The sequence below is a fragment of the Rousettus aegyptiacus genome, unplaced genomic scaffold (assembly GCF_014176215.1).
Source record: "Rousettus aegyptiacus isolate mRouAeg1 unplaced genomic scaffold, mRouAeg1.p scaffold_m13_p_2, whole genome shotgun sequence".
Taxonomy (NCBI): domain Eukaryota; kingdom Metazoa; phylum Chordata; class Mammalia; order Chiroptera; family Pteropodidae; genus Rousettus; species Rousettus aegyptiacus.
The window spans coordinates 163,642,989-163,670,264 of NW_023416295.1; the positions used below are offsets into that span (position 1 = coordinate 163,642,989).

General features: G+C 38.6%; 1 protein-coding gene across 8 annotated transcripts; it reads right to left on the reverse strand.

Annotated features, from left to right (window-relative positions):
- Positions 1–6,365: 6,365 nt before the first annotated feature.
- On the reverse strand, positions 6,366–23,251 carry NFYB (nuclear transcription factor Y subunit beta). Of its 8 annotated transcripts, none has more exons than XM_016127045.2 (9): positions 23,111–23,251; positions 20,476–20,551; positions 14,487–14,547; positions 14,136–14,229; positions 12,584–12,714; positions 10,671–10,868; positions 9,360–9,441; positions 8,491–8,570; positions 6,366–8,191 (listed from the first exon to the last, which is right to left on the reverse strand). In XM_016127045.2, the coding sequence occupies exons 4-9, from the start codon at positions 14,227–14,229 to the stop codon at positions 8,159–8,161; spliced, it is 618 nt and encodes a 205-aa protein (XP_015982531.1). In that variant the 5' UTR covers positions 14,487–14,547; positions 20,476–20,551; positions 23,111–23,251; the 3' UTR covers positions 6,366–8,158. The 8 variants fall into 8 exon arrangements, with proteins under 8 accessions (XP_015982531.1, XP_015982532.1, XP_015982529.1 ...); XM_016127046.2 differs by lacking the exon at positions 23,111–23,251 and adding an exon at positions 22,302–22,539; XM_016127043.2 differs by lacking the exons at positions 14,487–14,547; positions 23,111–23,251 and adding exons at positions 21,592–21,686; positions 22,302–22,536.
- Positions 23,252–27,276: the final 4,025 nt, after the last annotated feature.

Here is a 27,276-nt window from a genome sequence, read left to right on the forward strand (position 1 = left end):
AACCAATTAACCAGAATCATGCCAGTGACTCCTAGCCTACTGGGAAGAGCAGTACTAAGGTACTGCTCACAATAAAATCTCATTGGATACTGACCCTGTGGGAGTCTAGTTCACCTCTGTGAAAGACAGCCCACACTCATTCCTTTTCACCACCAGTTTCAATAATTAGGTGATTTGCAATGCACCACAGTGGCTGAAATATTAGGGGATATTCCCTCTCTTTGTCAATGATATTTTGTATTGCATTAGCCTTATATCTTTTAAAATATTTGTTTTGAAATAAATAAGATGAACACACATACACTTAACCGTCAGCTTAAGAACTAGAACATTCTCAGATGCCTAGAATCCCCCATTTATCTTTCCTCCACACAGAAGGTAAAACATTATTTTGGATTTTTGGTTAATAATTTCCATGTTTTTATTTATGGTTCTACCATCTATATATGTATTCCTATGTGTTGTTTAGACTTACTTAATTTCAAACTGTTATGTAACTGGTATGCTAGATGTATTCCTCAGTTACTTTTTTCTGACAGTTGTTTCTGAGATTCCTATTCATGTTTATGCATGTAACTGTATTTCGTTTTTTTTTCACTGCTGTATAGTATTCCATCACATGACTATACCACAGTTTATCCGTTCTGCTCATTTTTACTTTTGGCTATTGTGAACAATGCTGCTATGAACATTCTGCCAATTACAATGTAAGCTCCATGGGGGCAGGGATTTTGTCTGTCTTGTCTGATGTTGTTTGTTTAGACATTCATAGTGTCTAGAAAGATGCCTGGCACAAGGTAGATGTGTTGAGGAATGAGTGAATTTTTGTACATGTCTCCTGGTGCACATGTGCAAGAGTTGCTCTAGGGCAGTGGTTTTCAAAGTATGGTTCAGGGACCTCTGAGGGTCCCTGAGGCCCTTTCAAGGGGTCCGTGAGGACAAGACTATCTTCATAACTATGCTAAGACATTATTTGTCCTTTTCACTCTCATTTTTCACGAGTTTAGTTTCCTAGTATATGATGGCATCATTCTGACAGCTAATCATGTTTATAACTTGTATATTTTTGTGTTTTGAAAATGTCTGTTTTAATTTCTAATGTGGCAAATGATGGTAAATATAACCTGCATGAACAACAGGCATTTGAGGTTCTCGGTAATTTTTAAGGATGTAAAGAGGTTCAAAGACCAAAAATTTGAGAGCCTCTCCTTTTAGTAGCAGGTTTTACTTGGTCATGCCGAACTGTTTTCTGAAGTGGTTGTACTAGCTTCCACTCCCACCAGCAATGGTTGAGCGCCATTGCGCCATGTCTCAGCAATCCACTTGGTCTTGACTGTCTCATATTTGCCAAATGGATGGCTGTTATATGGCGTCTTACTGTGGATTTAATTTGCATTTCTCTGATTACTAATGAAATTGAGTGGGTTTTTTTTTTTCCATATATAAAAGTGTTCCTCTTCTGTGAAATAACTATTCATGTCTTTTGTCCATTTTTCTATTGGGTGTGTGTCTTTTTTCCATTGATTCGTATTTCTTTATATATTCCGGATACCAATCCTTTGTCATTTAAACATGTTGCATATATTTTCTAGTTTGTGTATTACCTTTTGTGATTGTATTGAATCCATTGATCAACTTGGAGAAAATTGATATCTTTTCAAAAATGAGTCTTCCTAGCCAAAAACATTGTATATCTCTCCATTTATTTGGTCTTCTTTTAATATCTCAATAAACTTTAACAATTTTCCTTCATAAAGGCCTTCACGTCTTATATTAGTTTTCTATCTATGAGTTTTATATTTCCTAATACTGTGGTAAGTTTTTTTAAATTACACTTTCTATTCTAACTGGTTGTTTCTGATTATAGATATATTGTTGCTATGTGTTGAATTTTGGATCCGGCAACCATGCTAAATTTTTATTAGCTCTAATAATGTATCTAGATATCCTTTTAAATTTTTGTATACTCATATCATGTACAAATAGTAGTTTTCTTCCTCTCTAATGCTTACACCTTTTTAAAAAATTTCTTCTTTTATTTCTGTACTGTGTAGTAGTGTTGAAAAGAACTGATAATGAATATCCTTGTCTTAGCCCCAATTTAAAGGGAATCCTTTCAACATTTCTGCTGAGCATATCCCGCGCCCCCCCCCCCCACCCATGCCCCTCATAAATGGCCTTTATCAGGTTAGGGAGATTCTCTTCTATTTCTAGTTTGCTAATAGTTTTATTATGAATGAATATTGAATTTCATTGCTTTTTCCCATTGATTGAAGTGGTGGAATTGTTTTATCTTTTAATGTTAATGTATTAAATTATAGTGGTTGACTTTTTAATATTGAACTAACCTTCTAGGATAAACCCAACTTGGTCATGGTGTGTGTGTGTGTGCGTGTGTGTGCGTGTGTGTGTGTGTGTACATTGCTGGACTTAATATGCCAATATTTTATTGAGGATTTTTGCCATAATACTCTTGCATGTCCTGTCATTGTCTGGTTGTGGTATCAAGGTCGTATTAGCCTCGTGAAATGAGTTTTTCAATTGTCTGGAAGAATTCGAATTTGCACCTTGTCTTTAAAGCAACTTGGTCATTAAGAGAAGAATTTTAACTATTGATTCCATTTAAGGGTTATAGGCTCATTAGGATTTTATATTATTCTTGTCAGCTTTGATTAAATTTTTAGGGACTTCCCCATTTCATCTTAATTTTTCTTTACATGAAGTTGTCCATATTATTTTTTTAGTTTCCACAGCATCTGTAGTTCTGACCCTTTTTCATTCCTATTCTTTTGTGTCTTTTTTTCTTAATTCTTGCAGAGATTTGAATGTTTAACCGTTGGTTATTTTATTTCCAAATGCCATAGGTGTTACAGTTGTCTTAATCTTTATTACCATTTTGCCAGAGAATATAGGCTACTAACGTTTTCTGAAATTTGAGGACGTGTGATCAGTTCTCATACATGTCCCACGTATTCTTGAAGAGCGTGTATTCCCCAATTGTGGAGCTGTGTCCATTAGAGCAAATTTGTTAGTTGTGCTATGCAGATCTCTTTACTGACTTACCTTATACTTGATTTATTTCCTGAAGAGTCTCAAGAGCTCATTATGATAGATTTCTCAATTTCCCTTAAAGTCATCAGTATTTGCCCTTTTTTGGGGGGCGGGGGGCTTTATTATTAGATGCATTTTAATTTAGAATTTTTCTATCGTCCCTGGTGAATTGAACCTTTTATAACTATGTAGTGACTCTGAAGCTCTATGAATGCTGTTGCCTTTGATTTGTTATTACTTACCATGGCAATAGTTTGGTTAGTCTTTATCTAAAAATCTTAGATCTTTCTTTGGCTTTGTATTGAGTTGTAGGAGACACACTTAAAAGATGAGGCCAGAGAAAATACCTTTTTAACGGAATAGTTTAGTACATTAATGTTTGTGATTACAAATATAAATTGGATTTATTCCTAGGCATCATAAATTGTCGTTTTCTTGTCCATTCCTCTCGCCTTCTTTCACTTTTCATTTTCTTTTTTTCCCCTCCTCTATTTGTTCAGTTTTCATTTTCATTTATACTTTTTCCCTTACATGTTCTATTTGATTTTAAAATCCTTGTTTGTTCTATATCTTTTGCTCATTACTCATATTTTCCATGCTTCTATTCTTTTACATATCATTAATTTTTCCTATGTTGATACCAATAAAGTCTTTGTGGGTAATTCCACTGTTGTATAAACTGTTGTTTTTCCTTGAGTTTCGGAATATTTTAAAGTTACTTTCCTTGGAAAATAGGAATTCAGTATGTACTGAAATCAAGATCCTTGAGAGAATCTGCTCTGCCAGACCCTCTGAAACCCCTTTAAATGATCAGTTGAGGGTTCTGTGATACGAATCAGGGGTGCTGGTGATTTATCTCCCCCACCTAACTCCCACATTGAGAGAGGCCCAGTTAGCTGTGGTGGCTCTTCTGGACTCCAGTGAGTCTCAGGCATGGTGTCAGAGATCAGCTGACTCTCAGGGCAAAAGCAGGCTTTGATGCTGGCTTACCCAATCACAGGTTCCCCATTTTCACTTATTTTTGGAGTTTTGCAGGTAACTTATTTGCATGTCAACTCAGTGACACATTTAAAAAGATATAATTTTATATTATTTAATATTACATTGTTGCTTATATTTTTATTCCACATTTGGTTTTGTAAACTGGAAGTTACTGAGGCTATCTAGACTGCTTTACTCTTGGAAATGGAGTCTAAATTAAAATTTGCTTTACTTTGCCCTTGATGTGAGTAGGAAACATGGTAGTTTGTACAGAATTATAGGATGCCTATTTCTGTCCTTTGCACTGCCCTGCAAAGTAGCAGTTTATGGGACTGCTACTTTCAAGGTTGGAAACGTACAGAAAGAAATCAGTTTTTAAAAGTTGTACTCTTTCTCCAGAGGAGTGCCTCTGCCATCTCCTTAAATAGCTGTTAGCCCTGGTGTTACTCCTTTGTGTTCTTTGACTCATGATTGTGTTGGTCTGAAGAAAGGATTTGGACTTGGAATTGGTTTCTTGTAAACCTAGCACTGGGGGTTATAGATGCATGGATAAGCCTTTGGAATACCTGTTCTGGCTGAAAAGGCCCTGTTTTGTTATGACTTACTTTGCCTGGCAATTTGTTTTCAACCAACTACCCAGTGTTTAAGGGACTCTAATGGTTTTAAAATCCTTAAAATCAGGTATAGAATGAAGCATAGTTTTGAAAGAAATATCTAAGGGGCTGTAGCATATAGGCTGTTATAAACCTACTTAGTGTTGGGTGGTGTTATTTTTTGTATTTGGTGATTGGTATAAAGTTTTTACAAGAGTTATAAAGGCTTTTCTGAAGTTTAAGCTGAGATCTGAAGGATCTGTGGGACTTAGCCTGGCAGAGGAAAAGAATGTTCTAGACAGAGGGAAGTATATGTGTTTAAGGACATAGCAAGGGGGAGGAAGAAGGCAAAGGACTTGGCACAAGGAGTCAAGAGTTCAGGGTGGTTGGTGCATAATGAGCCAGAAAAAGCTAAATTTGGTCAAGTAAGCAAAGTAACATTTCCAGTTCTAAAAGACACCAGAAATCAAAACCGAGTTATTTTTTAGACAGTATTGTATAGCTCCTTGAAAAAGTAATTTTTACTCATGAGCACACTATATTATGACTTAATGTAAGTATAAGGTTAATATATATAAAGTATTCCATAAATATATAAGTTATCTAATTCAGGGAGACCAAAAACACATTTAAAATAGCTTAGCTTTTGGTTTACATCATACCCTGTATCACTTGAGTGACTCAAAAGTATATTTTATCACATAAAGCAACAAATATTGTCTTATTTTGGGCTGTTGATAACTGAAAAGGAAAATTTTTTTTAAACTTGCACTGCAAGATTTTATTCTTGGCAAATGGTAGAAACTGTTTTCCATTTTCATGCAAAATTGCTACTGCTGTAGAATCCTTCTAGTTAGATCCTTGGAACTGTGTTCAATTAGCAGTATTAAAGATAACTGGGATTCTTTTAATCCACTAAGGCAATCCAGGAAACAGGCAGTGTTTTTAAGGAAAGGAGAAGACCGAATAGATATCACACCACAGGAGGAAAAGAAGTACAAAAAGATTAAAACATCATCATTTCCAAGTATGCGACATTAGGAAGGTAGCATCAAAAAATTCTTTGTCTGGAGTAAAGCATCACGAGGTAGTGAGGACGCAGAGGCTACCAAAATCCCTTCTTCTATTTAGTCACTGAAGCTCATTTCTCTCTTACTCATAAAGGCAATATGTACTAAGTTATTAAAAAAAAAAAATTAAACACTTTTATAGTAATGTAGGAACTTATATACTTGAGAAGTTCCACAGCGGAAGAAAACATGACATGTTGTCAAGGCAATATAAGCCAAGTAAGAAGCCAACACTACCTCTTATGTGCATAAAAGACTATGTACCTGACACATGAAGAATGCTAATATTCTTTCAGAGTATGAAGGCCATAAGCCAAAGCTCACCTGATTTTACCTACTTTAAAGCTTTAGTCACTACTACCAGCAAATTATTAAACTTAGAAATTCGTTTTGGCATATATTGACATGAATTTTAAGGTCATTTCTTTTTTATCTTGATTCTTAAACCTAACCCCATCTTTAATTTTAGAGAAAGAATCTGATAGCCAAAGACCAAGTGCTTTTTATCAGTTATATAGTGACACACTGCCTGGATCAAATGAAAGATATTTCAGAGATACACTTATATGTAAGTATCAAACACCTTAAAATTTTGTGTAGAATTGCTGTTAACCTAGCAATTCTACTCGTAAGAAATTATCTTAATTAAGTAACAGAGATGTACACAAGATTCAGTGAAATGCTGTTTATAACTGTAAAAGGATGTATATAGGCAAAATGTCCTACAGAGGATTAAATAAATTATGGTTCAGCCATACAACAGAGTAACAGAGGAATGAAAAAGGAAGACTATGTAATGACCTGGGAACGATGTTCACAATATATTAAGTGAAAAAAGCAGATTACAAAACTGTATGCAAATGCTAGTATGAGCCTATTTTTATAAAAATATACATATTTAGCAAAGTAAAAGGACAAATGATGTTTACCAAAATATTAACATTGGTCATTTCCACATACATAGTAGGATGATGGTTGATTTTGCTTAACCACCCTTCCCTTTTGTTTGCCTATTTGAAGTCTCTGTAATTAACATTATTTTCTAAATGGGAGGGGTAGTAAAGGAGTTATTAGCCTCAGATTAGCCCAGATATGCCCCCAAAGGCTCCTTCTGGCAAAATAAATGTTTCTGTTCAGCCTACATCTGGGAAATTGCTTCTACCTTATAAATATGAGTGTCCTTCCAAGATGACCTTCATTCAAACTCCCTTCCTTTGAAGCAAACTATATAATAGCAATTACTGATATTAAAAAAAAACAAAGACCAAAAAAACCACTCAGGTCAATTATCACCTTAAAGAATGGATGAAAAAATATAAATCCTCACTTTACAAAAGGAACAACCCAAGTACATACTACTAAATTATACGAAGTTACATCATCTAAGTTTCGTTTATTGCAAAGATGGAGACAGCACACTAGGAGTTGGCGGCTTCTGTGTCACCCCGTTCACAGCACTCACCCTGTTCTTCACTGCATTCACTCGCCCATGCAGAAACAGGTTGGTATACACACAATGATGTCTGACGTTTGCTGGTTCCCACAGTATAATAGGAAACTTGACATTTCAATTAAAAAGGTAAAATGACATTTACTATCAGACGATAGATAAAACTCCTCTTCTGGAAGAGGATACTATAGTATTTGAAGATAGGCTTTGGAAAAAATCATATACAAAATGAAAGGGGCACCATTTCATGAGCACTGGGACTATATTAAACCTAAATGAATTCCAACACTCAATAATAAACAAATCTGCTCTTAACAAAAGCTCCAGTAAACTAAAACTAACTTGACAGGCACAAAGAACAGTGTAAAACACTGTTAACGGGCACCGAGTTTGAGAGGGCAGACAATATCTGCTTCTGCATTCACACTTAATTTTTCAATTACATTTTTTAAAAAATGGTGCTGCTTAAGCTATGAATGTTTTACAAAAAAATTAATTTTAATAAATATGGCAAATACTAAAAACCTAGCTAGGTTATCATGCAAGATATATAACCAAGACAAACTCAAATTTATAATAAAGGCAACTTGCATTCAAAATGAACTCTACCCTTGTATTTTATTAAAAGGGCAACATCATGAATTAACCCAGCTGCTTACTTGAATTACAAAAGTAACATGATTCAATATGAAAATAAGAAACTGTCTACAAATCTCTGACAGTAATAAATTGCAATATACAATGCATACAGGAGTCATACAGAGCAACAAACTCTTGTACAAAACAAAAATATTTTAATACCTTTAAAATCCAAATTTTTCTTTAAAATCATTCATGAAAAAGATTCTCAAGTCAGAATTAACACCTCAATTAGTCAAGCATCAGGAAGCTACATTACAGCGATTTAATATACAAAGAGACATCCTTTCACTCATTTCCTTCTCAGGTCTCTGCTTCGGAATCATACAGACGCTCTTGCTTCTCTATAGTGCCCATGCCATCATTTCTTCAGATCATGAAAACTGAATTTGTTGAACACCAGAAATCTGATCAGAAAATTCAAATTGACAAGAATTAAAGAAAAATTAGTTTAAAAATAATGTGTATTATAAACATTCAAAGAATAAAAACAATAGACAATGAAAAATAAGTCTATTTGCCACCCTGAATTTCCATTCCCTACCCAAGGAGGCTACTTTATTAATTTCTTGTATCTCTTTCTAGGAATCTATGCAAATATGAACATGTGTTTATATTTTAATAATCATTGAATTAACTACCTGAGATAAGCGATGAATATAATTATTTTTAAAAAATAATTTAAAATACAAAGAAGGTACTCTACCTGTTGATACGATGTTGTGTAAACCATGACATTTTGTTGCTGACCATCTGCAGTTATCAAGCCGGCCGGTAACTGGTTAGCTAAATGGCAGAAAAAAGTTAAAGTGAGAGAAGAATTGCATCTACTTTCTTGGCCTGAACCTTAAAGTTGTGCCATTAATGTCTCATTACAATTCTGCTGCTTATCAGCGTAATCTTGGGCAAAATCATGAATTCCCAAATTTTCCATTTTAAAAACTTCTTAAAAAGCACATTTTTTCTATAGCATGTTCCATTTTCTGAATCTTAATTGCCCATGTGCACAAATCTGCAGAAAGACTAGAGAGAAATTCCGATTCATGGAGAGACCTACTCTAGGAGGCCTGGCTGGGAGCGAGACTTACACAACTAAGCAGCATACACTTTTCATGTGAGAAATATAAAATACCCCATATAAATTTTATATGAGAACTATAACCACCATCGACCTTTTATTGCACCAATAAATATAACAATATGGCACTCAATTTTTAAAAAAGAAACCAGTTCAAAACTATTTTAATCACAGGATTTTATACTGCAAACTACAATTTTCAACATTCCTATCATGAATCTTAAACTAAAAACTAGGAGCTCTGGAAATCAGTCCAAACTATTGGTGAAAGGTTATATCTGCAGAATTAAAATTTTACACTTATCCTTCCCTGACTTCAAATATAAGAGCATGAACTATTAAGAACTGTTCAAGATAGTGCTATATGTCAAAGTACTCAGTGCTGATATTCCTAAGGTACAACTACAGATATTAATATCTGTACTACTAAATCACTAACAATGTCCATGACTCTAAGAACAAATTTAGTTGCATAAACGTATCGTAACGTCGCTTACTAAATGCCTCCTCTGTCAGCTCTTCGCTCAATCCGTCTGTAGCTGTGACTGCTCCACCAATCCCTTTCTCTCCTTTCATCGCCTGGGGAAGGAAAACCAAAAAAGTAATCACTGCTATTTAAAAGAAACTTCTAAAGTAGACCGTTTATTTATTTCCTAAAATTAGGCGCTTCTATTTTTACAAACACTACACAGAGTATTTATTAACACTTCTGGTTAATTACAAATGAAGAAGCCTTTCAAAATGCTAACTTTTTGAGATAAGTAGTACTCATCACAGGACACTGTTAATAATGACCTAGAAGAACCTAAAATATTTATGGTTAAAAATAAAGAAAGTATTCTAATTCTATACTAATCAAAATGAAAATATAGATGAAACAGTCTGTAAAATATTATACTCAGCTTATAAGTCTACTAAAAATGCTCCAAGTTATTATTTAATTATAGATACAGCTCTTGGCCATCTGGGCAGTACATGTACCTGTAAGTTTGGGGCCTAAATTTTCTAAATCAAAATTATAGTTTGGACCAAAGACTTCTAAGTTTCCATCCACTCTAGGGTTCTATGATGCTAAAGATCTGGAGAAGTACTCTGAGTAGTTTACATATTCCCTTCCTACTTTTAATTAATCATTCCATACAGATATCACTAATTCAATGGTATTATAACACTGAAGATACTAAGAAAATATTTCAAAAGCAATGTGAATCTGACATCCAAGGTGAAGCATGAAATAAATATGCTGATCAACTCATTTTCAAAAATGCATGAGCAAAGATAAACTAAAGGAAATGCAGCATTTAATCAATAATAAGGAAAAGATGTAGTTACAATGCCTTCTTTTTCTTATCTAAAAGGCCCCCAAGTTCTGAGATGTTACCTCTTTAAAATTAATAACAGCAGCTAACATTACTGAGCATTCATTATATGCCAACCTGAGTGCACTAAATAAATAATTTTACTTAGTCCTCTCAATGATTCTGTGAGGTAGGTATTATTATCAGCCTGACTTTATAGAGCAGGAAACCAGGGCCTAACGTGCTTCAGTAACCTGCCCAGGATCACAGAGTTCATGTGGTGAAGCTGGCATTCATCCTCCAGAGTCCACATTCTTAATCATTACATAACTACACTACCATTAGCAATAAACAAAGGAAAAGGACTTAACTATTTAAGTACATACAGTAAGGTAAGCCATTATACACATCTAAGAAATGTAATCGCTATAAAATTTTTAAAGAATACATTAAAAAAGTTAGTGAATAGTGTATCTTATTTTCTTAAAAGCATAATGGAAGACATTTTACCTCTCTGAATTTCTGAAGGTACAATTTTAGGGGTTCTACATAACTGTCAAAGCCTAAGGTAGACATGGCAAAGAGAATATCTTCTCCATTGATTGTCTTCCGTTTCTCTTGATGGCATCTTTCACTTGCTTCAGATGTTATAAAGCTGATGAACTCACTTACACATTCTTGAACACATTCTTTGGCATCTTTTGCAATCTGAAAAGAAAAATCATAGGTGAGCTTGCAGGCAATATAACCATCACCTGCCTAAGAACCTGCAAAAATAGAAGGCTATTCAGAGGAACGTAAACTTCAGTTTCTGAGTGTTAACCTTTAATCTTTGAAATACATGCTAATAACAACACTAATTCCTACTATCAAAATGCCAACCCTCAGAGTGAAATAAAAACTCAAATGTAAGTGAGAGAAGCCTTGACAACTACTCATGGAAAACATAATTTAGGTATAAAAGCCACCACTGGATGTCCCTACCAGCCATAATGAAAACTCTTACACCAGCTGCCCCAAGAAAACCAATCCAGTCATGTATGTTGTATATTGTAGGCTACAAACTTAGGTACTACTTCTCTGCTCTAGCATTTCCATGAATAAGGACACCAGAATTAAAAAAAAAAAAAAAAAAAAAAAAAAAACAAGCAAACAAAAACCCCCACTGAATTCACGCATAGCTTACAAGGGAGTGAAATAATGACATCTGGCGACATATTTAAGATACAAAGTGCCAGGTACAGAAAGAAACACATCTGCCACTTTATAAAAACAATTCTCTTAAGGGTATGGCTTTGAAAGTGAAACTCTAATGGATTAAATTATGCCATTCCAAAGCTACTTCTAACAGGAATGACCCTCAAAATCCTTGCTGAAACATACTGTCTTTTACTTCAATGCCTGTATTTATCTTGGAGAAAAGTAAACAAGAGTTGCATAAATGCAGTCAAGCAAGATAATATAATGTGCACTACATATATATAACTTTAGATTTTCTAGTTGCCATGTTAAAAAAAAGAAAAAAAAAGAAACAGTTAATTATGTATTTTATTTAACCCAATCTAAAATATTATTTAAACATAGGATGGATTTAAAAATTGAGATGTTTTAATTCTTATTTTCATAATAAGTCTTTAAAATCTGGTATGTTTTAGATTTACAAGCACATCTCAATTCGCTAGCCACATCCACGTGCTCAGTAACCACATGTGGCGGTTGGCTGTGGCATCGCACTGCGTAGGCCAAGCCTATTTAAGCTGTGACAACCAGGTGTGCTCCCTCCCCCCTTAAAACATAAAGAGGACCTCTCAAACTGGAACTTCTAGGCTCAATAATGTCTTTTAATAATATATTTATAAGCTTTATTCATTTCAGAAGTACTTTATAAGCTACAATAAAATGACAGAAGTTTACAATGTAATATGAAATAATATAGAGTGTGAATTTTAAGACCGGGTGATGAGTAGAGTGACAATGAGTTTTTAAGTTCTAACAAGAGAAAACTATGTAAAAAAATTCATACCAGCTGAATTTAAATGTTAGTATTTATAATTATATAAAAATAGCTTTCAAATTTATGAGGATTTTTTAAAATTCTTACAACCCCCTTATCTGTCCAATATGACCTAAATTTTGCTGTCAGTTACAACATCGTAAGCCCAAATCTGATAGCTCGGACGATGCATCTGTTTTTAAAGATTCTTAATTCTATTTTATCTGCTTCCAATGGGTGGGGGAGAGGGGAGCCTTTGGGGGACATGACAGAACTGAAAATGGAACGTTGTTCAGTAACCAAGTATATAGAACTGAAAGAAATATTTGATTTGCTGAAAGGCTAAACAACTGAAATCATTAGCTAACTACATTCATGAAGTATGGACTCCCCCCCAGAAAAACCTAGTCAAACAACTCCTCTGCATTACCTTTCCCGTTTGAGGTATGGCATTTTTCATTATCCTTGCAACATTTGCAATTGGAAGATATATATCTTGTTCTCTGAAACTTTCTTTCGAACCATTTGTGTCTTCATGATCATTCATGCTATCCTCAGTATCTAAAGAAATAAAAATAAGTTTAAAGCTTCTTAAAAATAAGTTTAAAGCTTCTCATAATTTTTACTTCAAGATAGACAAGACTATCTAAAATGATCCAGAATGGTTTCCTAATTCTTGTCACGGGTCAGGACAGTAGTTCTCATAATTCTTTCAGGGCCAGAACCAAACCTACCCATTAATTTCAAATCCACTTTTGTCACTCAACTCTGCCTTTTGAAATCCTACCTACACATTCTCCAAAAGCTCAAAAACATCTCCACGGCACATTCAGGAATCATCTCTCTTTTCATAAAATATCACAAGTGCCTGTCTGCAGCGTTTCTTACATGTTTTATAATTCTTTTAATTCCTCATTCCCTCTCTTGGATTGTTGCTGCTTGAGGACAGGGATTGGCTTGGTGTCCTTTCTGGGACTGGGTATAGCACTTTCCAGAGAAGGTGCACATAAATATATGTTGCATGACCCAACTATAAACCTTATAGACTTTGACCTGTGGCTCCCTGCACATTACTAGAGTAAGAGATTATATGTTTATCCAAAGCCAAGTTTATACAGAAAGGAAAAACTGTACTTGAATATTGCTGACCCAATTGGGTTATTACTAACGTAGTAATAGTTTTTTGTTTGGTTTGGTTTTTTAGTAATAGTTTTTGGACAAAGCTATAGTAGTGATACAACGTTCTTACACAAAGTGAATTTTCAAATTACAGATTTATATATAACTGAAGCTTTCCCAGTATCAATACTATCCTTTTTATCACTAAATGCATTATCTTGTAAGTAAAGTTCCCACTTTTATATATTAAATAAGAAAGGCATTTAAGTTGATTCAATGTACATTTTTATGGGTTTAAAATGATGTTATAAAAATTAACTTGTTTGATTTTGTTTTAGGATGAAATAACTAATTGCCCTCCTCCAATTAACTTCTACAAAAATATATCTTAATGTTTTTTGATCTAACAAATCAGAATGCCACAAAAGTAAATTATTTCTGATAAGCTAACCTAATACTGCTCTTCTAATATCTGACATAGTTCAAACTTAATACTGAATGAAAAACAAAAATAAATCTTTTCATAAGTGTTGGACATATAATAGCTAGCAACTATTTTATTTTATCAACTGAGTAAGAATTTTCCATATTTAATACTCGAACAGAAAATCAGTAACAAAATTTTAAGAAACTACCAGATTTTTAAAGGCATACTTTTCCACAATTCTTTTCTAGAACTCATCATTCTTTTGAAGGCTATTTTCAATTAAAATGGCATGGTACGACTTTTAGAGACACTTCAGTGATGCAAGATTGATAATTTTCCTATAAAGACAAAAGTAACCTAGAACATCATAGTAATAAAATTCCCACTTTCTAATTCATTTCTACTTGTGATCTGTTTCTGATCGTGGCTTTCTTACCATCGTGAGGCTGTATAACATAATGGCTTCCTCCAATATAGTCTGCAGAAATTCCTAGTTGAGAAGCGTCTGTCGTAGAACTGTCACCATCCATCTATGAGGAAAAAGTTTTTCAGTACTCTTCAATAAAACTTGTCTAAAAAACAATAGATTCAGTGCTCATAAACTATCATAGCATGGGTCAATTCTATTTTTCATAGCTTAAGCTCACTAAAAGAAAACATTCATATTTCTTGATTTGGAAAACTTTTGATAATTTGTTAACTATACAAGAGTCCCCTCTCGATCCTCCGCAAGTGATAAGCATAAGACCGACAGGGAAACACAAGGAAATGAATCTAAAACACACACCTCTTTCTGTGTAATCCTCAGATATAGTGCAGGCAACCCTGACTTACAACTTAATTTATCCCTGGAATGACAAATGAAACCAAAATCAGCTTAGTGATCTTCTGGAAGTCACCTATATATCCATCATTTTTCACTCCCCTGCTAAACTCTGATATTCCTAGAAAAACCCTTTTGTTGCTGCTGCAGACTTTCTTTGTGGTCTCACAGAACTTCCACAATAGACAAATGTCTTGGTTCAAATTGTTGTTTGCCGTAAGAAGCATATGGATTCCTTATACAGTCTGTACCCATGCAACCCAAAAGTACACCCACATTTTGAACAAGCCCGACAACCTCTAATGCTTGCCAAAGGTTAGTTTTCTCTTCCCCTAACCCTTAAACTTTCGGTTCTTTAAAGAAAACAGAAGAGGGGTCAAGGAGATTGGAGGTCTGCATCTGAGAATGGGGACATTGCAGCCACAGACAAGAGTAGAATTAAAATGACCTTCTGGAAAGATGCCTGCTTAATTAATTTTGCTTAGAAATATAAGAATTCTAAGAGGGAAAATCTGGAAAAAACTGACCATAATTTCTAAACTGGCTACATTCCATTTCATCAACAAATCCTGGAAGTCTTTCTGCTTTGGAAACAATGCTCTTTATTTAAAACAATGAGGGACTGGCTAGCTGTGGGCAGGAAAAATTTAAATGCCTTCTCTGAATAAACAGTGTGGCAAAAATTAAATGTAATTTATATATGCTTTCAGGCCACATGGAGAGACACTTGATCCTAAATGCTCATCAAGGCCCAGGACCCAGCACAAACTTAATGTTATTAATTGAAGTATTTGAGTCCTTGTGTGACACGTTTCCTTTTCCATCTCTGTTGGATTTTTATCTAATACTAAAATACCAGGCTAGTTTCCAAGTCTTCAATAACATGGCATTTCTTCGATGCATCTGTTGACTGAGGTATCTAATTTAACTGCAGATACATATACATTTCCATAATTTATAGTGGTTTTCAGGGGCTAGAGAAGAGAATTCACCTACCTTTAATAAAGTTAACAGTACAGGGTACCTAGTTACTGATACTGCTTAGTGGCCTCTAAAAGGTGGTAACAGTCAGTGAGCTCTGACTCTCCTCCTGATCCCTGATAATGAGCAACCCTACCGGTTAGATGGATTTCTATATTAAATGGAAATATCGCCTTCCCTGTCTTAAATAGCTAATAGAAATGAAGGTGAAACATTACTCAAATATAAAATGTTATTTCTGATCCTAAAATGCAAACAAGGTACTAAGGGAGTAGTGTTTAATAGGTATGATGATGGATTTTTAGCCATAAAAAAAGAGGTCAATTACAATAGCTATGAATTGACTAGTTTTTATGATGCCCTAGAGGAGATCGAGGTGCAGGAGACAGACCAAAGTGGTTTCGGAACATACAAGTAGAAACAAATCTTTTTTAAGTGAAGAAAATAACAAATCCTTCCAAAATGAATGCACACAGGATACCATGAGTCTTTTGTAAGTTAGTGTTTTAAATTAGACACTTTTCAAATAACCAGGATCTGGAAAATTAAGTAATTTATAAAAATTACATTAAAAAAGTATTAAAGGCAAATAGTTCCAATCACGTTATCTTGTCATGCACTGGAATGAGCAGCAAGATAATCAACTGTATTAACAGCCTCAGCATCTAAACCCCAGTCTTCTAAAAAATAGTTCCAATAGTGTCTCACAGAGTGGTCAGAATCACACAAATGGACCCCTGCTAAGGACAGTGTTTGGCACACAGAGCACTCAGATGTCAGCTGTCACCCTCCCTCCTTTCAAGATAAGCTGTACCATCATCTGCTTAGTTGTAAGTGTCTTCTGGTTCCATGAGTTTGCTTTTCTGTCATTTTAGCAGACTTTCTCTCTTCCTCTCCTCTTTCTACCATTAAATTTGTGCCCCCTTCTTTAAACCCAGAGTTCCCACGTCCTCTGAACCTTCTGGATTTACTCCATTCTGCAAGCCAAAGATTAGTGCTCCCTTCTTTGAATCCCCAAAGAACTTAGTATCTTCCATTCAACCAATTAGCCTCATCTTTGATGCTTTCAATATTCTGTTCATGCATAAAGAATGAGGGGGAACACTTGCTAGATACATCTCAAAGGTTTTTTTTCTAGGTCTAAAACATAAACATTTATAAAAGATTACAAATTTTAAGTAAGCCTGTCAACAAATATTTACTGAGTAAATGGTACTTATCAGGTGTGTGCTATGGGCTAGTGATGAAGCCGTCAACAACACAAACAAGTCCCTGTCCTCACCTTGCTCAGAAGACAAATGTTCCGTAAATTGGGGGGTATGGGAATAGGGTGGGGAACATAGTGTGTATTTCCAAGGAACAGGTACTGGATTCAGATCACCTGTATGAAATACCTGCTACTTATTGGCATGAGACCTTGAGCCAGTGGGATGAGAATAGTAATTACCATGTAAAGAAAGCATAGTACATAGGAGTGCTCAGTAAATGTTATAGATAGCTATTAAATAATTACAAATAATTAATTAATTGTTAATGTCAAGTGCTAAGGAAAACAAAGATGTTTTGGTACAATCTTTGGAACCTCACTAGTCTGAGTCAAAGAAGGCTGTCTTTGGAAATAACATTTAAACTAAGACTGAACGATGAAGAGAAATCAGTCAAAGTAAAATAAGAAAAGAATGTTCCAGGCAAAGTAAGTAGGGAAATAGAGTTCAGGCTAAGAGCCTCAAACAGTGCCTTGTTAACAAGAGCAAATCAAAGAAGAGTTTTAGCAAAGACAGTGAATAAGGTTTCATTTTTAAAAGATCACTGTGGCTTACAGTCCAGGGTAGTAAATGAACCACGGGGAGCCAGAATGGTGGCAGAAGACCAGTAAGGGCCATAACGCTCCAGTCAGGACCGAATTCAGGCAAGATGCCAATCATTCCCCCCTCTGGTCCAGGACAGCAAGAGAACACACAGACCGAAGAAACTTTAGTAGCAGGTAGACTCAAGACTTGGTAACTGGCTGAACAAGAGCTGGAGGAAACGCCACGGGTAACACTAGGTTTCTTACAGCTGGGCACACAGCTGGCCCTCACTGCAGAGAATGGGAAGGATGTGCGCAGGACTGTGGGGCGGTGTGAGGAGCCTAGCTGAGCTGGTGACCATGATGTTCAGTAGTACCGGTATGTCCAGCTGTGACACTTACAGGCCTGGTATAAGAACCAAGAAGCTAAAGTACTGGATTTCATCCAGCTAACAAAGAGGGAAGAGCATGTAAGATAATCACAAGAGAATGGGTAAAATGATAAGTCTTTAGATTCAAGGGGCATGAAATATATGGACAGAGTAGTGAAAACCCATTAAATTAATTCTTTTGACTATTCTAATTATTTAATTGAAAACACTGTTCTTTAAAATGATATGTAAAATAAATGGGCAGCTGGCTAAGCTAATACGTTTTTACTCTATAATTTTTTTCAGGTAGCAATATTTATACTAGTAACTTACAAATGCAGTAACTAGTGCCCTCTGTAATATATTTAACATTTACTGAACACTTTCTAAATATCTCGCACAATGTTCGCGACCCTGCGGAGGAGGTGAGAAAACTGAGGTTCCATGAGGCTGATGTGCCAAAGCTGCCACAGTAAATGCGAATGAAATGCAGAGCCCCATGCACTTCAAAGTCTTTGTTCCTGAGTTTTTCCTATAGCCAGTAAGCCTAACTCTTTTGTCTCTTCTAAATTCTAAGTCTATGGATTGTATACTGAAAACACCTCAAGTTGCTTCTCAAGAACAAGGACAGCATTTACGAAATGGTTAGGAAATGCACCTGGTTTCAGATTCATCTCACAGAAAGCGGTGATGGAGCACTGGCCTTAGGGCAGACCACATGGGTCTGCAGCGGGTCTCCCCACTTACCAGCGCCATGTCTTTGATTCCCATCCTCTCTGTGCTTCGGCTTCCCCGTTTTTCAAATGGGGTTGCTAGAGAAGTGATTACAGAAAAAGCACTTGGCCAAGAGCCTGCTACCTAGTCAGAACTCAACAAATGTAACCTCGTATGACGATTATTCCTTCAAACACAGTGCTCATCGCTCTTTCCAGCCATAAAGACTGTTCTCTCATGTAACCCCTCCTACCTGTTCTATGAATCACATTCCTATTTATCTCTTCGAGGACAAGAAATACAAAGATTCCTCCTCTCTGAACTATCTTCAGTCCTCTTCACCAGCTTCTTCACTCTTCCTTAATTTAAACATGCTCGGACTCTCATTAAACACACAGAAAGACATATAAAACCTTAAGTCTGCTCCACACCCTTGTCCAGTTTTCACTCCACCTGGCAGTCCTTACACACCTCTTCATTCCTACTTAAATTCCTTGATGTGTGCTTTCCCATGGCACTGAACACAACACTGAAACCACTCTCGGTTGCCCATGATCTCGCCTTCATCCTACTTGACTGTCTTTACAGTGGTGGCCAACTGCTGGCCCCTCGTTTATGCTTGGAATCTCTTCTCCCTTGATTTCCAAATCAATATTCTCTCCTCCCCACCCACCTCCTGTTACTTATCCCAGGTTATTGTTTTCTCTTTCTTCCCTTTTTCTCTTAATGAACTCATTAAATATCACTTCTGTACTCATGAATCCTAAGTCTACAACCATATCCCGCCTGCCACTCAACAACCCATGTCCGTAGAACATGTCTGGTATCTCGTCACTGCAAACGTAAGATACTGGAAGATGAAACTCACCTTCCCCATCCCCTCCAAGGAGGCAATGGATGAGAGCTCCTTGATCTCCTTATCAATTATTGCAATACTATTAAGAATAATACCATCCTTCCACTCTCACAGGCTAATTATACCAACGTCACCTAAAGTTCTTTTATCTTTTCCAAGCTCAACTTATTAATCCCTTACCTCTTTATTTTTATTTTTTTATGGTGACATTGGTTAATGAAATCCAGTAAGTTTTAGCTGTACACTTTAACAGTAAGGCATATATACATATTTACACTGTTCACCTCCCATAGTTAGATTTCTTTGTCATCCCATCCCTTACCTCTTTTCAAGTATCTTCCAGCCATGCCCTTCCTTTTCTATTTTCCCTGCATCACTACTCAACCTGAGTACGCAATATTTTAAGAGTAATCTCACTAGAACACATCTACGGCTCTTAAACTTATAATGGTTCTAAAAGTCTTCTCATCAAATCCACCTGAGTGTTCATGGCTTTACAAGAGTGGATCCCCCACTCAACCTAACTATAATCTTGTTTTCGACTCTATCTTCAGGGCTGATACAAATCTAGTGCTAGAATGTGCCTTACTTAGGGAATCGCCAGGTGAAGTTCTTTTATTTTAGCAGTGAGGCAATCAGGGCTCAAGGAAGTTGTGACATGCCTGATGACAAAGATACAGGAGTAGATCTAGAACTAGGTATCCAGATAGGCCAAGTGGTATCTCTTCATTAGATTATCCTATGAAAATCCCCCACTTTGTTCATGAAAATCTATCTACTCCCCATCCCCTAAACCTAAGTACTCATCCCTACCTTCAGGCTTTTGCGTTTGGTGATGCCCTCCACCTATCCAAATGACACTCATCCTTCAAAGGGCAGTTGGAGCCCTACAGGCTCCCCCCAGGCCATTTCCAACTGCCCAAGTCCACGCCCCACCCCCTTCACTTGTACATTTTGCACGTAACTTTCCTCTAAGTATTCAATTCGACTAAAGCCCTATCAGATAAACAGTGCCTCTTAAGAGCTGGAACAAACTTTTCACACTGTAGCTTTGACAGAACTTAGGGACCTATAGGAAACAGAACACGCAAGTCACTAAAAAGAAGGAAGCACTGGGAATATAGGTACTACCTGTCTAGACTTGAAAGGCATCCATTTTATCAGGAATCTCCAATATAAGTCAGTTATAATTTTGTTTCCAGCTAATTTCTGTACAAATCAAAAGGAGTAAAACATACGTACTGTCATGAAATTCTGTTGTCAGTGGCGTTCAAGAACACCCGTCTCAAACAGTGTCTAATCTTTGCGCAATTTCAACCTAGAAGATAAACATCTATTAGCAATAACAATATACACCCTACAGGCTTTCTTCCCTACAGGCTCTCTTCCTAGTAAAATTTAAAAAGGCATGTATAATTTTACGTACTATTCTTACTCAATGGGCTGCATAGTATAAAATGGTGCAAAAAAACAGGCACCCAATAAATGTTTGTGAAATTGGAAGATTTATTTTGGAGAACTGAACTTTAAAAAGTTGACTCCATTGTGAAGGGGAAGGTAATGCTTTAATGTAGCCCTGAAGTTAATTATGCTCACTAAATATTCATCACACCAAATTATTTAATATGCAAAAGACCAAAATCAAACATCTAAACCACTTAAAATATTAATATCCGAGACACAAACACCCCACATTATCACCTGAATTGTGAGGGGTTTTCTTAATGTTTTAGAGTGAGGGGTCCAAAAGCTCAGAAGGGGAGAAAAATTTATTCCAGAATATAATGCTTTTAAATTAAATCTCTCATCTTATACTAGAAAAAAATATGCCATGCTGTCCTGAGAACATACACAGAATAACACAATCAATCAAGACCTCTATTTATAATTTTAAAGCATCACCATTTTGGATTAAAATTGCATCCGAATAGCTCTTCATTCTCACTGTACATAGCTGAATAAATTGGTATCAATTACAGTGTTACAATCTCCATTTCTCATTTGCTCTTTTCCTTTTTTCAAGTGAAACAATTAAAGGGGGGTGTCTAAAAAAAAAGCATCCTTTCAGTGTTATGAGAAGAAAAATAAATATATGCATTCCAGCACAAAATCTAGTAAACAGCAGAAAAAAACTGTAGCCACTGAACTGAATTTTTAAAAAGCCATTTCCAAGGTGCAGGCACCAAAGACAGGCTGACACTGTAAAAACAATTTCTAATATCTTTTGAAAAACTGTCCTCTTTCTAACCCCCAAATTGCCTAGAAAATTCCTTCCTTGTAGCTATAAGAGCTATTTGCTAAGGGCGTCTTTGAAAAAACAAAAGTCCTCAGAACACTTAAAATCTATGAGCTACATACATTTATCTATTTTGCCTGGGGGAGGGGCGGGTGTCACACTTCACCACAATCACTCGTCCAAATAGTTCAATCAGTATTTCTTTAGATTCAGTATCCTAAGAAAAACAATATCGCCTCATATGGTATTTATTTTCTTAAAGGCAGGTTATGATATATGTGAAAGCTCAAGGGAATGCATACATCTGTTTAGTGTTTGAAGAAATGCAAATTTGTATCCAAGAAAAGCAGCAGACTCTCCCTCCACCCTCCATTCTTCATCAACAACCAGAGTTTTGCATCAATATTAATCCTTAAATTAAGCTAGAAAAGCAGTGCGGAGAAATAATTGCTTTTTAAGGAATTCTGGTTAAACTTGCAACTTTACAAATAAAACCCCTATTTGTTGATGCCACTTATTGATTGGTTTACCCCATCACTTTATGTTCCTGATTAGTTTGCATACTGAGAGCTCAAAGCAGCCAAGTGATTCGTGGCATAAACCACGGAACTGTGAAGTCCACGAGGGTTAGTGGGATGTTGGTTTTTTTAAAGGTCGTATGCTACCTAAGCTTGTTTAAATTATCTTGTTATAGCACTTTGGGGGAGATTACGACTTGTAGGTGTTCTGAATTCTTTGTTCTCAGAGACTACTGCTCCTAAGGCCCGGCATATCCTCCTCGCCTCCCACCCAAGATTAAACCTTAGTCCAATCCCAAAGGCTTCCTTCCCACCTTCGGGGCAAGTCCAGGGACCGCAAGCCGCCAGATGGCTGCATTCTTTACGTGCAAACCAGACTGCGGGGAGACCAAATCCATTCCTTCCTCCCGGGGACCTCGCTTCCTCCCCACGAAGGTGCGCGAGCCGGCCCCAGCCCCACTGCCCAGGCAATCTGTCAGTCCCGCGGGTGCGGGGCGGACGCCCCGGGCGCGCATCCCCCCGACCCGCCCGGCCCAAGGCCCCGGGCCCGTGCCCAACGCCCGCCGCCCGCCCGCCGCGCGGTGCCAGGGCTGCCGGGGCAAACAAAGCGGCCCGGCCCCGCCATGTCCCCGCGGGCGGAAGGGGGGCGCTCCCCGGGGACCCCCGCGTGGCTGCCAGGCCAGGGGGCAGCAGGGTCGGGGCCGGGGGGTCGGAGCTGCGCGCCCCCCGCTACGCCCCTCCCGCGCAAAAATGGAGCTGGCCGGGGCGCTGGCGAGAGCGGGGCCGACGGTGCCCCGGGGCCCCGTCCTCGGCCTCCGGCCCGGACCCCGGCGGCGGCGGCGGCAAGCGGGAGGCGGCCTGGCCCGCGTCCCGCCGCTCCGCGACCCGGCGCACAAAGAGCCGCGCCGCGGCCCCGCGCCCGCTCCCCGGCCGGGCCCGCAGCGGGAGCGGCCTCGCAGGCGCCGCGCCGGCCCCGGCCCGGGCGGGCGGGCGGGCGGGAGGCGAGTGCCCCCGGCCGCGGCGGCGTTGGCGGCGAGGACGGCGCCGGGAGGAGACGGACATTTCATTCGAGCTAAAGTGGAGTCGGTTTAGGAGCGATCATTGGCCGAAGCGAGACACAAACCTCCAATGCAGCCCTGGTTGGCTCCCGTCTCCAATCGGCTGTTTGGTTGGACAGAAAATGGCTGCGAAGGAACCAGTCCCAGCGCGGAGCTCCGCTTCCAGCACTCGGCCTCCCCTCCCTCCGCCGCGGGCCGCTTCCCTCGGCGCGACACCCTCCCTCCGCGCCTCCCGCGCGCCCGCCCGCCGCGGCCCCGCCCCGGCCCTGCCCCCGCCGCGGCCCCGCCCCGGGCCGGCCGCGTGCGCCAGCGGCCGCCCGTGCGCGCGCCGGCCGAGCGGGTGCGGGCCTCGCCGCGCCGCCGGTGCGGCTCCCGAGCGCCGGGACGCGGCGCGCTGCGAGGGTCTGTGCGGGCTCGCTTCGCACGCTGTTTCCCCGCGCCTCTGCGAAGCGTGGTTTCTCAGGCCTTCGTCTCTTTTCAGCCCCGCCCCCCCTTCCTCACGTGGAAATGCACCCGCCTGAGTGCAACCTGCCCGCGCCTCGATTTTTAAGAAGGGGAAACCAAGGGCACACGCCTCCGGCCAGGGCGACACCCGAGCTATCGGGTAGATTTGAACGGCAGTTACCTCCTGGAACGCCTTCAGCACCTCGTGTTTTCCTTGTGCCCCAGTTTACTTTGCCAAACGCACAACGCTCTGACTTGGTCACTGAGCTCTGGTGTTCCCTTTTCGGATTTCATCTAAAGATACAACTCTCTTCCTTCAGCTTTATCAGGTCAGTCTAGCCGCCCTTCACTCCGAACTTAAAATGAGACTTAAAATGTTGTTTCCTGCCCCCTCCCCCCGCCCATAGTAGCTGCAGCCCGACATGTGGCTTTTCCCAGCCAGATGACATTTAGGCTGCAAGAATCCATGGCCCGTTGTTGCCTTAGCGCAGCCAAGCGCCCTCGCTGCCTTTCCCCGACTGCAGTCTGGGTGGGACTTCCCTGGGCTGCGACCATCACCGATGGGCGGTGAGCCAGAAGCCACTCACTGCTAAGGGCGGCAGGATTTCTGCAAGTGGCCTCGTGCCACATTAAACTTTCCAGCTTTAATCGTTTAAAAATATATAGACATGTTTTATTTATAGAGCTCCTACTGTTTCTCCGCATATTTTAACATTTCTGGAGCAAACAAGGAAGCAAAGACAAATGAAAGTCTCCAAATTGTTCCAAGAGTAGTACAGAGAAGACAACCCGATTTGAATTCCAGCTCTTCTTATGGGCCTCTGACCCTGGCTATAGCGCTTTACTTCTGACAGTTTCGTCACCTTCATAATGGGATAGTGCTAGCTACTTCTTAGGCTTGTTTGGAATTAACATAAACACACTTAGAAAGCCCTAAAAAAAAAAAAAAGATGACTCATTAAGATCTTTATATGGCATGAACTTTAATTTCCATCAAACTTTTAAAAACTTGTTTGCTAAAAAGGAGTAAAACTGGACATGGTTCCCTACTGTAGCGGTTAGCACAACCGCTTTATGCGCAGAAAGTCCTGGGTTCACGCCCCACTGGAGCCACAATCCATGCTCTTAAGGCTATGCCATCCTGAGCCCCATGTCTGATCTTGGAAGCTAAGCAGGTGGGGCCTGGTTAGTGCTTGGATGGGATTATTTATGCCTGCATTTCACTTCTTTTCTCTGCCCAAAAAGTGGACTTTTAGGAGTGAAAAGATGTGCTCAAAGGCAGGAAATATAAATAAGGAAGTAGTAGAATTGGGAGAAGTATGACTAATCCACATACAGGATGATAAATCAAAAGATACAAAGATAACTGTTTTATCTGAGTTAATATATTATTTCAGTACCATTGATGTCATCTGTATGCTGAATTCAGATTCAACAAAAAGGTTATTCAGCTCCTACTGTTTATCAGACTCTATGCTAGGAGCCCCAGTGCCACAAAGGTGAACAAAGCCCTCTCCTCACTCTTAGGAACTAGTTTCTAGGAGACAGGACACTTAGTGCACAACCTCTCTTCACTTGAATCTCAGGACAACCTGTCCTTTCGTACCTGCATTCAGAAAGCCCCCAATAAATGTAAACCATCTTTTGTGATCACATGGTATAAGAGAGAGATGTGGATCACTAGTCTTTGGAAAGACATTGTAGCTAATCTAGACCTTGTGTTAAAGTTAGAGGACAGGTGACTGTCTTTATTCCCAGTCCATGCACCACAGGTGCCCCTTATTTTATGCCACCATTTCTGAGTCATAATTCGCCAAACAATAAAACAATCTCTGGCACAATGAAGACTTCTCAGCTGGATTTTATGTTATTACTTTAATGAGGCCTCATAGAATTCCCATGATGACAGTATCTATTGTCTCCAACTTCCTGATCTGACTCTCTCCCCTCTCTTCTCAATCCATTCTATGTACTGAAGGCCTGGGAAGATCTGGCTTCAGGTTGCCTCTCCCCCTACCCTCACCTCACCACTTCTAGACATACCGGTGTTGCCTCTGCTGCACGTGTGCACACACACACACACCAGGTTCTTGCCTTAAGGTCTTAACTGACATCTTCAAGGTCTCACCTCTTCAAAGAGGCTTTCTCTGCCTCCTCCCTCTAAAGTAGCTCCACCCAACTATTCTCTATAATGTTGTCCAGTCATATCCTACATGAAAGTAAATACTGTGTGCACTCCCATACTTAGCTTAATTGGATTATCTTATTTGTCGACTATAAATATATCCCAAATGAGAACACTTCTCATTGCCCCCACTACTTTCACCGTGGTTCTAGCCACATCTCCTCTTACTTCCTAATTTATCTCCCTGCTTTCACCTTGGCCTACATAGCAGGCAGAGTGATCCTTCCAAGTTGAACAGAGCAAAAGACTAATTGTTCTCTGGCCATAGTACAGATTACCACCCGAATCTGTTTTACTCAATCAATGACAACCTCCCAATTAGTGACAGCTCCTTGCTTTGGAAAGTTAGACAATCAAGAACAGCCACACTCCAGTAATCCTGTGTTCTTAGTTAAACGTCTCTGAACAACTCATCTCTAAACCATCCAGCTTCTAAAAGTGCTAATCTCTGAACCCCATGCTTCCTAAAACACTATGTAAGACCACAGATTTCTCTGCTCAGAGATACTCCGCCTTACAGCGCAGCCGTCCTTTGCTTGTCATGAAGTATATTCAACACTTTTCATTTATTTCTTTTCAGATATGAATGGTACCCTCTTCACCGGACAATACCCCATGGGATCTATGCTCTGTCCCCTCTTCGCTCCCCTTCTGACTTCATCTCCAACCTCATCATTTGTTCACTCCACTCTTTCTACTTATTTCTAGCAGGAACACTGTGGCCTCAGGGCCTTTACATTGACGGTTTCATCTGTCAGAGGAACAGTACATTCTTCCCTTGGAGTCCACACAGCTCACTCACCTCCCTCCATTTCTTAATGCAGCCAACCCTGATCGCTTAACTAAAAATTGCAATTTCAGCTTGCTACCCCCACTCTCCCTTAACTGCTTTATGTTATTTGTCCATAACACTTATCACCTTCTAACAAACTGTAGACTTTCCTAATTTATTTTGTTTGTGGTTTATTGTCTTTTTCCACTAGAAGGTAAGTTCTATGAAGACAAGGACTTTGCTTGTTTTGTTCATTAGTGCTTCCTCAGCACAGAGTAGGTATTTATTAGTTGTTAAATGAATGAATTTTTAATATTCACCTTGTTAAATTTAAACTCCTTGAGTGCAAAGACCTTGCTTTCACCACTGTAGTCTGGAACAGTGCCTGGAACAGTGCTAGGTACATAGTAGTTGCTCCATAGATATGTATGGAATGAACACATGAGCAGGCATTGGAAAAAAAAAATTTAATTGATAATATGAATGACCCTGAAATTACTATAGCCTATGTGTCATCTTTCTTCAGAAAAACAGATTTAATAAATGTATTTAAAATTCCTTAAGTTATTGTAAAGTGTTGATCAAAATATTCAAAACGTATCATCACTATTTCCCCATGGATTGATTAGATGTATTAATATACAAAGATGATTAAAATATCCTTGTTCAACCTGAAAAAGCAACAAGATCACTCTCCTCTCTAAGTTTGTTCAGGCCAAGGACTGGAGGAAAAAACTTGTCTTTAATAGGAAGGAAGGCCAGAAAGCATCCTTTTCTCATTTTGTTTGCTTTTTGCTTAAACCGTTGGGTCTTCTCTGAACTGGTGCCCC